General features: G+C 34.7%; 1 protein-coding gene across 17 annotated transcripts in view; it reads left to right on the forward strand.

Annotated features, from left to right (window-relative positions):
- Window positions 1-12,732, forward strand: part of THOC2 (THO complex subunit 2) — a 119,559-nt gene that overhangs the window by 80,056 nt on the left and 26,771 nt on the right. For 12 of the 17 annotated variants that reach the window (XM_081565222.1, XM_081565223.1, XM_081565233.1 and 9 more), the window contains exons 16-22: window positions 2,627-2,723; window positions 3,365-3,458; window positions 3,868-3,948; window positions 6,832-6,928; window positions 8,355-8,472; window positions 9,467-9,646; window positions 10,566-10,730. In XM_081565222.1, coding sequence (XP_081421348.1) covers window positions 2,627-2,723; window positions 3,365-3,458; window positions 3,868-3,948; window positions 6,832-6,928; window positions 8,355-8,472; window positions 9,467-9,646; window positions 10,566-10,730 — 832 coding nt within the window. The remainder of the gene's footprint in view (window positions 1-2,626; window positions 2,724-3,364; window positions 3,459-3,867; window positions 3,949-6,831; window positions 6,929-8,354; window positions 8,473-9,466; window positions 9,647-10,565; window positions 10,731-12,732) is intronic. The other 5 variants (XR_014075711.1, XM_081565227.1, XM_081565234.1 and 2 more) reach the window with 1 other exon arrangement.

Raw genomic sequence — 12,732 nt, forward strand, 5'->3', positions numbered from 1 at the left:
AAGCCATTACTATAAGTGATGGACACTGAACTAAGTGCTTTACATGGATTATTTAATGATGTATTAAATATTGAATCTGTCTCTTCCACTCTCTACCCCCACTTACTTAGTTCTTTCAGCTGGAGTATTATAGTGCCTTGTATTATTCTCTTTCTTCAAAATCCTTTGGTGATGTTATAACCATTGCCTGCAGGTTATATGTCAAACTTCATGGCATGGTGATACAAGAGAACCTCCATGATCTGTCTCTCACTATTTCCATCCTCATTTCCTGTCAGTTTTACATCTAGCTGTACTGAGCCCCACGTATGTTTCCCTGAATGTGCTATGGTCTCCTTTTTCTTTGCATATATTTTTTCTTTTGTTCATACAGGTTTTCCCTTACGTCTTTTCCTCTCTCCATCTGGTGACCTCACCCTTGGGTGGTGGGCTCCAGTGTCACCTCTGTGAAGCCTTCCATTGCATATACCACCAAGCAAAATTGATTTTTTAAAATTTTAATTAATTAATTAATTTTTGGGTCGCTGGGTCTTTATTGCTGCGTGTGGGCTTTCTCTAGTTGCGGTGCGCGGGCTTCTCATTGCGGTGGCTTCTCTTGTTGCAGAGCACGGGCTCTAGGGTGTGCAGGCTCAGTAGTTGTGGTGCATGGGCTTAGTTGCCCCTCGGCATGTGGAATCTTCCCGGAGCAGGGATCGAACCGTGTCCCCTGCATTGGCAGGCGGATTCTTAACAACTGGACCACCAGGGAAGTCCGACGATTGTTCTTTATTTGTGCCGCCACTATTAAATATGCATATAAATACTATCATACTGCTTATGTATATTGCTATGATTATTTTTCTTTTTAAAATTATCTAATTTTTTTACTAGTTTATACATTCACATGTTTTAAATTTTAGTAGATATGAAAAAGTAGACAGTAAAAAGTCTCTCACCCTGTCCACTCAGTTCTCCCAAGGGAAAAAAATGTGGCCACTGTTTAGTTTCTTATTTATCATTTGATATTTTTATGTATATGCAAATAAATACAAATATATTATTCCCTCTCCTTTTATACTATTGATGGTGTATAATAAGTAATGTTCTATAAGTTGCTCTAATTGTTTATGATTAAAAATATTTTTAAAATGGTTTTAAATCTACCTCCCCAGCTGAACTGAGCTTGAGAGCAGGAACTGTTACTCATCCTTGTATTTCTAGTGATTAGCACTCTGCCTGTCATAGAAGACATTAATATGAATTAATGAATAAGTAAATTAATAAAATGTTTATCACAGAACAATATGTGCAGAATTTTTCATATATTTGGATTTTTTTGTTAGCTGTAACTGTTACACTAGCCTTGAACAATATGATTTTAGTATTCATTGAATTTTTTAAGTTGAGAATGAAATCATTAATTTATTACTTGAGAATGCCACCAGTTTTGATTACTGTTTAAAACATGAATTTTCTATAGGGCATCCAGTAATTCATTCCACAGATACTCATTGATTGTGTTCCATATGCCAAGCACCATAGTTGCTTGAGGGGAAGACATAATCAAGAGAATATTCCTTTTATTATATTTTTTTTTTTTGGTGGAGGGAGGAAGCAGAAAGGAATGAAATAAAAAATATGGGAAAGAAGGGCTGTTTTTGTCAAGTAGGAGGGCTACCTGAAATAGTAGGGTTAGAAGTAAGGGCAGGTGGTGGTAAGCTTGTAAGTGGAACAGAGTATAGCCAAAGTTTAAAACTGATGAGTCATTCTTTTCTATGGGAAAAAAAGAAACTGGACATAGAGAATGGGAAAGGGAAGCAGTTGTTGATGAAATAATTTTGATTAATGGATCAGTTTTGTCTGAAGTTTTTTAAGATAATTATAGTTTGTCACTTCCAGAATGGTCACATTCCTTGAACTGTCAACTAAATTCATTTTTTGCTTCATTATATTTTCATTCTAGAAAGCTGTCACTTGTTATCTTTTCAAGTATCTAGATTTATTATGTAATAATCTCATCAGAAGAGTTTAAGATCCCGTGTAATAATTGTTTTCAATTTGTAAGCATTTCATAGGTATAAATTTCCAAAATGTTAGTATAAGAATACTTAGTAGAGGGTGAATTAAAGAGAAAGGAAAGAGTAGAATTGATTTTTCAGGACTTGATTACTTTGAATATGAAAATCAGAGAACTTCCTGTATCGAGTGCAGTCTTGGCTATCACTCTTTTAGGGTCACTAAGACAGATGACATAAAGCATTTCAGTGTATTACACCAAATTTGTTATCTTAATCCCTAAACTGATAGTGAGCCCTTCTAAATCTGAAATAATTATTCTCTGTAAGAAGAGTTTTATGTACTTGTAGAGTACGTTAAGAGTTTTAATGCTTATTAGACTATTACTATAAAATGAAAATGTGTATATTGTAAATGTTAAGCATTAATACAAGATTTTAATACCCTCTTGGAGAATGCATAATCAAAATAGCTCAAAGTCCTGCAGTAAAGCACATGATGAGGGTGTTTGTTTACACGGATCCATTTTGGATATATGGGAAATAAATTTTTTTCATGATGTAACAAAGCTACCAACATTTCAAGGGAAATTACTTAAGATGATCCCTGCCACCTTTTTTTCCCCTTGTAGGCGTCTAACCAAGGAAAATGTGAAGCCTTCTGGAAGACAAATTGGGAAGTTGAGCCACAGCAATCCAACCATTTTGTTTGATTATGTATGTTTTGAGGTTAATATTATTTTCAGGGATTTTTTCTTTTTGTTGTCTTTAAATCAGCACAAGTGGAAATAGAATGATGTAGCTTAAAAAATGATAGATTTAGGGGAAAAATCTTTAGCAAATGAACCATTGTATGGTTATTCTAAAAATAAAATTTAGTATGCTATATACTTAACACATTGATCTACTTTTCTAGTAATATGTGACAATGCTACTGCTATAAACAGATTCTCTGACATTGTCTCATGTGCCGCATTTCAAGTTACAGAAACATTAATAAAGAGATACATTATTTGTTGATTTAGTTTTTAGAAACACTTGAACAGCATTTCATTGCAGTTCAGATGTAACACTTTTATATTTAGAATGTGATTTCTAAAACACATTTGACGTTAGTCTAGCCTCTATAATTCCAAAATTCAAGTTTGGATGTCCTGGAATTATTTCCTAATTGAAAAATGTAGCCTAAGAAAATATTTTCTTAGGAAATGATAGAATAGTAGGTTTTATATAAATAAACAATGGAAGGGAACTAATTTTAAGTATTATTTCTTTTGAAAAATAAAAAAGATTAGCCATTATTTAGTTAGCACAGTAAAAACTCTCTTTTGATTAGTTAATGCCTTTTATTCTTTGTTGCCATCTTCCAGATCTTGTCACAAATACAGAAGTATGATAACTTAATAACACCTGTAGTAGATTCATTGAAATACCTCACTTCCTTGAATTATGACGTCTTGGCCTGTATCCTTTCAAATGAAGTAATTCATAGGTTTTACATTTCATAGGTTGTAGTGGTGAATGTTTTATTTTCATTCTAGGTTCCTTTCTTAACCATCTGAGGTTGATTCAGATGGCTGATTGGAAGGTTGGCCAGTCTGGAGTTTGTGTCTGGGTTGTATATTGGGAAGGATAATGTTAAGATTACCAAAAATCTTTGATACAGTTAGATTCTATCTTGCATGCTAAAAGATGGAAAAGAGGCTGCTAAAAAGAAAAGTTGGTACTACAGTGAGTGTATTTTTCAATAATGTGTAATAAATTGAAGCTAACAATTAACTTTTTTTCCAAAGGGTGGCATTTTATTGCTCTCTTAGCTAAAGGTCATTGTTAGAGATGTAATGACTTAAAATTTTTTCTTAATATATGAAAGATTGTATCATTGAAGCTTTAGCTAATCCAGAAAAGGAGAAAATGAAACATGATGACACAACCATCTCAAGTTGGCTTCAGAGTAAGTATTTTTATTTTTCTAAGGTTGAAATTTCCACCTGTTGTTAACAGCTGTACTATGTATTCTGTTACCTATGCTAAGAATCTACTTATCAAGAGCTTTTGAGACTATCTAACCACTTGGCTTGTTCTACAGAGGGTTCAAGTCCTCAGTTGTGTAAGGAGGTTCATATGGTATTTATTCCTTTTCTAACTCAAGAGATTAATACTGGCTGTGATAGAATTTGGAGAAACATTACTGGGGAGATGAAAGTTCCCATCCATTCTATTATTTTAGAAGAATTAATCTTAAGGGAACTATTCTTCCGTCTCCTTTACATCCTGAGGTTCCAGTTACCTTAAAAGAACAAAAACTTGGTTGTTTAATAAAAAGCCCTAGCGTTGTTTTTTTTTTCCCCTTGTACCTTTGATTTCTAGCAGCCATTTACATTTTCTTTCAACCAGTTGTGTCTCTAATAGCTGAATCTTCAGTAACTCTCCATTGCCCTTTGAAGTCTGCAATCTGTAATATATCGTACAAGTAAGTTCTTTTGGAATCAGGTCCTCTTTCTATACTAGCCTCATCTTTTGCCCCTCCCTAATATTCTAGTTCACATGGAAAGTGAACTTCTTGCACTTTCCATGGCCCTTTTGCACATATTATTCCCTCTTCTTGGGGATACACATCCATACCCACTCATCTCTTCCAGCACACTTCTCCTTATTCATTAGATTTCAGGTCACTTTCTTTGGGAAGCTTTCCCTGTTAACACCTCCCACCCAAAAAGTCAGAATAAAGTGTCCCTCTTCGGTACTGTTGTGTAGCTTTTTATTCATCATAGTTATTTTAGTTTACTTTTCTGTATCTCTCTGTAATGTAAGCTCCTTGAGACCAGGACCTGTGTTTTGTGCATTATCCTTTAGGTGCTCAGCAAATAATTGTTGAAAAGATGCAGATCACTTGACTTCACTAGGGTCTCCTCCTCTTGTCTTGACTGGGATTTTCTCCCTACTCATATGATAAAGACTATTGGCTAAAATTGGTCTTTTGTTTGCTTCTTGGTCTGGCGATGTTTCCTTGCCCCTCCACAACTGGTGGCACATTCCTAGTGAGATTTTTTTTGTGACTCAAACATTTGAGGGGCAAGTGTTTTGTTGATCATTCAAGTTTGAGTTATATGCAAGATTCTGTTGTGGTCTAATTTATGTCACAGGTTGTGGAATCAGGCCTAAATATTTGAATCACTGTTCTACCTCATACCCAACTCTGTGACCCTTAGCTAGTTTCATGACATAACTGTTCCAGAATTTTCCTTATTGATAGGTTAATACCAACTTGAGATGATTATTGCAAAGATTAAATGAGATAATTACATAAAGAGCTTAGTAGACTGCTTGGCATATGTATGATCAATGAATATTAGCTATTAGGTTGGTGCAAAAGTAATTGCAGTTGTGCATTGTTGAATTTTGCCATTTGATATTGAAATACATTCTTAAATAAATGTGGTTATACACATTTGTATAAAATGATGTTATATAACATTTTAATGTGCATTTCTCACTTTATTTTTTTTGCTTATGACTTACTACTTGCTGTTTATTTTATATTTATTTTAGACTAGGGAAATGATGTTAGACAAAAAACAAATTCAAATGATTTTCTTATTTGAGTTCAAAATGGATTGTAAAGCAGTGGAGACAACTTGCAACATCAACAATGCATTTGGCCCAGGAACTGCTAATGAATGTACAGCGCAGTGGTAGTTCAAGAAGTTTTGCAAAGAAGACAAGAGCCTTGAAGATAAGGAGCACACTGCCCAGCCTTTGGAAGCTGACAGTGACCAACTGAGAGGATTATCAAAGTTGATCCTCTTAAACTACACAAGAAGTTTCCCAAGAACTCTGTCAGCCATTCTATAGTTGTTTGGCATTTGAAGCAAATTGGAAAGATGAAAAAGCTTGATAAGTGGGTGCCTCATGAGCTCACCACAAATCAAAAAAATCGTCATTTTGAAGTGTCGTCTTCTCTTTCTCTACACAACAACAACAAACCATTTCTTGATTGGATTGTGATGTGTGACAAAAAGTGGATTGTGTAAGACAACTGGGGATGACCAGCTCAGTGGTTGAACCAAGAAGCTCCAAAGCACTTCCCAAAGCCATACTTGCACCAAAAAAGGTCATGGTCACTGTTGGGTCATCTGCTGTTGGTCTGATCCACTACAGCTTTCTGAATCCTGGTGAAACCATTACATCTGAGAAGTATGCTCACAAATTGATGATGTGCACTGAAAACTGCAGTGCCTGCATCCGGCATTGATCAACAGAAAGGGCCCAGTTTTTCTCCATGACAATGCCTGACCGCATGGCACACAACCAACACTTCAAAAGTTGAATGAATCGGGCTACAAAGTTTCACCTCATCTGCCATGTTCACCTGACCTGTTGCCAGCTGACTACCAAGCATCTTCAAGCATCTTGACAACTTTTTGCAGGGTAAATGCTTCCACAATCAGCAGGATGCAGAAAATGCTTTCCAAGAGTTCGCCAAATCCTGAAGCATGGATATTTTATGCTTCAGGAATAAATAAACTTATTTCTCATTGGCAAAAATATGTTGATTGTAGTGGTTCCTATTTTGATTAATAAAGATGTGTTTGAGCTAGTTATAATGATTTAAAATTTCACTGTCTGAAACCGCAGTTGCTTTTGTACCAACCTTAATATTATTAATTATAAAATTCTATTCAGTGGCATCAGCAACACAGTTTTTCCTAGCTCATTTTGTTTTGGAAATTGAGTTAGTTGAAACGACACTTAATATTGTGCTTTTTGTTTTACAAACTGTTTTTTTAAAAAGCCCTGTTTTTTGTTTTTTGTTTTTTGTTTTTATTTCATATAGGTCTGGCTAGTTTCTGTGGTGCAGTTTTTCGTAAATATCCAATTGATCTTGCTGGTCTTCTTCAGTATGTGGCTAATCAGCTAAAGGCAGGCAAAAGGTATTCATAGCAAATTATATGTAAATGAAATTCAATAATTAGAGTGCTTCTTCTGGTATTGGGATACTGAGGTTGCTAGTATCTTGAAAAACTATTTGTTGGTTGTAGACTTAAGAATAATGGTTGTTCACTCATTTACATGGAATTCTTTAAAAGAAATTAAAGAAATTATAACTTACATATATAAACAGAATTTTATAATTTTATAATGTTTGGCTATATATGTAACTCATTAAAAAATTCATATTGACTATGCATTAGACTTTTGAATAAATGATTGATATGGTATATTTTAAATCCTCTTATGGCAAAACATATTCCACTATTGATTATGCTACTGGGCAGGAATTGGCCTTTACATTGAGCGTTTGGTAGGAATGTTTATTTTGAAAGTGTATGTACTATCTTTAAAACAACTATTTTTTGAATTTAAACTTTAGAGATAGATAACATTAATGTATCTTTTGGACACTGTCCTCTTTTCTTTATAAATAGTGAGTTTTATTATTTTATTCTGGACTAATATCAGTGCTTAGAGTTTAAATTAGAATGTAGATTAAACCCCATCAGCAATAGACTGACTAGACTTAAGAATTGAACATTGTTTTCAAAAGCTTTCTGGTAGAAAGCAAACAGAGATCTGTAAAGCCCTCTGGTTCTTCAAACAAGTATTATCTAAGTAATTCTTGACAGATTGTTTCGGTTTAGGGAAAATTTTTAAAAAGAAAAACAAAACTGTGTTAAGGATCTGTTGGCCATTCCCATATATTTTACTCTTCTGTGACAATTTAGGCCAGGAAAATAATCATGTTACTTTTAAATCTCTAGTTCAGTTTTCTATATTGTGATACAGTTTTTGTGACCATCTAATGGAAAGATTTCATTGGTACTTGTTGCATACTAATTTGCATGAGGGCCCTCTTGTTTTCAAAAACTATGTTTAGAGAAGCAGGGCAAGTTGAGAGAGTTAAGCACTTACTCTCTTAGAAAAACTACCGTTCTTTTTTCTAAGAAAAAAGAGTCTTAGAAAAACCACCATTCCTTTGTCTGTTAACTTGTATCTTGGGTATGCTTAGCTTTATCTTTCTTTGGGAACACATCTGCATTTATTTTGTAGAAAAGTATGTTTTTACTTCATTACTTAACAAATTAAGGAAGATCTTAGAAGTCATAAGGTGTTATTTTCATCAGTAGTCCTAAACTTAGAGAATTCAAATGAATAACTATTGGCACGGTAACAAATATGCTTAAGGCAGACCTCCGAACTGTCATCTTAGACTCAAATATAGCAACTTGGAACTTGCATTTCCTTCCTTTTTTTCCTTTCTCCTCTCCCTGCCTCCATGCCTCCTCCTTAGTGTATTATTTACAACTCATTTACATTTGAAGTTTCAACTGTAGACTGTTTCTTATTTTTCCTAAATAGTTTTGACCTGCTTATACTGAAAGAAGTGGTACAAAAAATGGCAGGAATAGAAATTACAGAAGAAATGACAATGGAGCAGCTAGAAGCCATGACTGGTGGAGAGCAACTAAAAGCTGAGGTGAGAGTTGCTCTTTTTGTTTAGTGACTTAAATTTCAAACTGGGTGCATGCTACCTTCTAAAATCACATTTAAAAAAAGTACTTGGAAACATACCTCACCAAGGAAATGAAAGACTTATTATGCTGAGAACTATAAAACATTAATAAAGGAAATTGAAGATGATTCAAAGAAATGGAAAGATATTCCATGCTCTTGGATTGGAAGAATTAACATTGTTAAAATGGCCGTACTACCCAAAGCAATCTACAGAGTTAATGTCATCCCTGTCAGAATATCTAGGACAGTTTTTTTACAGAACTAGAACAGATAATCCTAGAATTTATATGGAACCACAAAAGACCCAGAATTGCCAAAGCAGTTTTGAGGGAAAAGAACAAAGCTGGAGGCATAACCCTCCCAGACTTCAGACAGTACTACAAAGCTACAGTAATCAAAATGTATGCATGTTCATAATAAAGAATTTAAACTTCACATGAGTACATAAAGCTAAATGTCAAAGCCATACCTTTCTCTTATAATCGTCCCTACCTCCTTTTTAAAAATTGCAATGTTCTAGTTATTTTAACCTTTTTAAAAAGCTGAAACAAAGTATAAAAGACAGTAATACATCTAAAGGGAAATAAATATAAAATCTTCTGTGGTCCTTGATACCCCAGCTGGCATAAATCTGAGCATAGTTACTCTGTTGTTGAATCTGCTCCGAACTGACTAAAGAGTAATCATCTTTATAAGGAACCACATGGTAGAAAGTGGAAAATATGTAGAAGTTTAAAGACAGTTGACAGTTATCTTTAAGCCAGTGACTAAAGCCAGTGGCAGTAATAGTGTCAGTAAAATATATTTGTCAAGAGAGGGAAGAAATGTAAGGTGTGTGAGATTTTTTATCTTCAGAATTGTAAGCAAACCTTTGCTGTTTGTTTGTTTGTTTTTCAAATCAGATGGCGTGTGTTATGTACTGGTACACTAGTAAATTTATGTCTTCTCTTTTGCAGGGTGGTTATTTTGGCCAGATAAGAAACACTAAAAAATCCTCCCAGAGATTAAAGGATGCACTGTTAGACCATGATCTTGCTCTTCCTCTCTGCTTGCTTATGGCTCAGCAGAGGAATGGGGTAATCTTTCAGGAAGGTGGAGAGAAACATTTGAAACTTGTGGGAAAACTCTATGATCAGGCAAGTGAAAGTGGCCTTTGTGTTTCTGTGGGTTTTTATATCTTGATAATGGAAAATATAGAATGTTATATAATTTGAAAAATGTCATTTTGCTCATCATATATATATTATATATACCATGGTGTATATACATAATATATATATAAAATAGACATTCTGGAAATAGGGACGATTTCTGTGCAAATTATGATATTTAAGAGATGACTCTAGGGGATATAATAGTATAAGGTTTTCAGTCATTTTTGAAAATTTTATGGTAATAAACTTGCACTTATAATATACACAAGGTTAGAACAAAAACCTAACAAAATGTGAATAACGATAATCATAGATTGTATAATGAACCCTTGATCAGTTTTAAGCTCTAACAACTTTACATAGTGATGTTAATTGTATCACTCTCTAAAAATGTATTGATGTGTTTCTGGTCAATAACATTCAGGTGACAAAAGACGTAGTAATACATCTCTAGTCAATAATGCGTTAAGCACCAAAACCTGTGGTTAACCTAAAAAATGTGTTTAACTATCACCATATTACAAGGTAATAAAAAAATCACACGTGTTTTATAAAATTTTCTACTTTTAAAGGCCAAGAGAATTGACTTGTATATACATAATATTGTTCTATAAAATTTAGGTAAATATATTTTACCACTAAAAGTGGTGAACTTGAGACCTTGGTTGACTATCAAATTCTCAAATTAGTCAACTTTTCATGACTTGAGTGTCTTCTTTGTAATATGATTATATGATTAAGTTTGTGGATTGTCTCTAAAGTTCTTTCAAGTAGTAATATTTGAGTTCTTAATTGTTGAACTATTGTTAAAAATAACATCTTAGTCATTTTGGAAAACATTATGTTGGTTTAATAAAATGTTAGCACATTTGTGTTTTTTTGTCTTATTTTTTAAATTTAGTGTCATGATACCCTGGTACAGTTTGGTGGGTTTTTAGCATCTAATCTAAGCACAGAAGATTATATAAAGCGAGTGCCTTCAATTGATGTGCTCTGTAATGAATTTCACACACCTCACGATGCAGCATTTTTCCTGTCTAGGCCAATGTATGCACACCATATTTCGGTAAGTATAAGTATTCTTGCTGCCATTCCAAGAATGACTCCACATTACTTCTTAACTGTTTTATTTGTAAGTGCATAGTTTGACATAGGTTATGAGAGAGTTGCTCTTTTGTTAGTACTCAGCTCTGAGCAGTGGTCAATGAACATAACCCTTTTAAAAAGTAAAGTCTTTTCTAGTTCTATAATTTTACAGTTACTACACTACCAGTTGTCCAAGTTGACATCTTATAGGCTCTCTAGAACTATAGTTTTTAAACATTAGTGCAGATCATCAGGAAATTATTAGAGAACCACCAGGGAACCATCTTAAAATCTTAACCCCATGTCCATAAATTCTGATTTAGAAACTTGAATGCTACCAGAGAAGTTTTGCTTTGTTTTTTGTTTTTTTTAACAAGACTAGATGATTCTGATGCAGATGAACGTGGCATATCATTCTGAGAAACACCCCTAGTGAATACAGAGAATGCTGTTTCCCTAGTGACAGTTATCCTTGTCATTTAGTTGACTTGTTATTACACATACTGCCTTTAAAGAAAAGACTGAAAGACTTAACCACCCCCAAACATTGTAAATACTCTCACACTCTATGTTGTGTAACTTCTAGGAAAGGTATATTCATGGTTCCTGTTTTATTTCTCTCCACCTAAATAAAAAACAACTGAAAACAAACAACAACAAAAAGCAAACTAGAGTCCCCCCAAGTAGGTTATCCCTTTAGTGACTGTACTGAAAATCAAGTAAGGATGTGTGGGGTAAGAGAAAGCCCTTTCTCTTCTCCGTCTACCTCCTGGACTCTTCCCTTCAAAGCCATTACCTCTAATAGGAATTTACTTTTCCTTTTTTCTCAGGGCTATGGTCAGTCCTCTGGAAACTGTGGTCTTCCCCACTCTGACTAGAGTCTAAGCATATTCTTCACTTTTGTGTAGGCTTGGATTCTGGCCCTTCTGTTTATCTGTTGTTTTTAAGTCTGTGCTATGCAAGGCTTTCATTACAGATTTGAGGAAAGATCTTGGTTCCCCTCTCTTTAACTAGGATCCCTTCTTTTTTCCAGTAGGGATACAGGACTGTGTATTAGAGTTTGGCAAAAGACGCTGAGAAATTTGGGATCTAATTGATCATTTGATCAACCTATTAGTTGTAAACCTAGCTGTTAGTGTTTACATATCAACTGCTACAGTCTCACACTTAACCTCTAACAACTAACTAAATGTTAATTGACTCAACTATTGCTTGCAACACTGTGCTATACTCTCTAGAGGGAAAAAGACAATAAGGGAGTAAGATTGGGTTGTTGCTTCTCCTTCAGACTCTTCTCAATCCAGAAAATTGTTATATTCTCTTTGTTTAGTTATATTTTGTGTTGTTGCCCCATCCCTAGTATATCAGTCTCAGCTATACAACAGGGGACCTGATTTCTTGAGGAACTGAGGTAGGAGAATTGCTTTATCTCAGAAATTCTGACCTACCGTGTACTATACTGAGAAATGAACACACAAATCAGTGGTATTGAACCCTAGCAAAGAGGAAAACTTGGTTGCTTGAGGTTGGCTGAGCATTTCCAGGTCAGAAAATAGAGCAGGTCATTCATACCAACAGGTACTTTTTCCATAGCCTGTAGAAAATATTGCTTAAGAGATAAAAATATCTAAACAAAGAAATGTCATTCCCCTCAGGGTTGAGAGGAAAACAGAGAACTACAGAGGTGGCTGTACAACCAAGTCAGAGGTAGGCCACATACCACCCCCTGGAAAGGGAGTTCTTTGGCAACCTTGGTTGCACTGGATTGGGCATCCAAGCTTCCCTTGGGATCCTTACTTTGCCTCTTGCAAAAGCCTTTCTTGAAGACCCCCCCCCCCTTAAAAATACCTATTTTGTTTTTTGGCCATGCCGTGCAGCATGTGAGATCTTAGTTCCCAAACCAGGGACCGAACCTGCGTGCTCTGCATTGGAAACGTGAAGTCCCAACCACTGGACTGCCAGAGAAGTCCCTTGAAGAACCT

The sequence above is a fragment of the Giraffa tippelskirchi genome, chromosome X (assembly GCF_054371585.1).
Source record: "Giraffa tippelskirchi isolate mGirTip1 chromosome X, T2T-mGirTip1v1.2.pri, whole genome shotgun sequence".
NCBI lineage: Eukaryota > Metazoa > Chordata > Mammalia > Artiodactyla > Giraffidae > Giraffa > Giraffa tippelskirchi.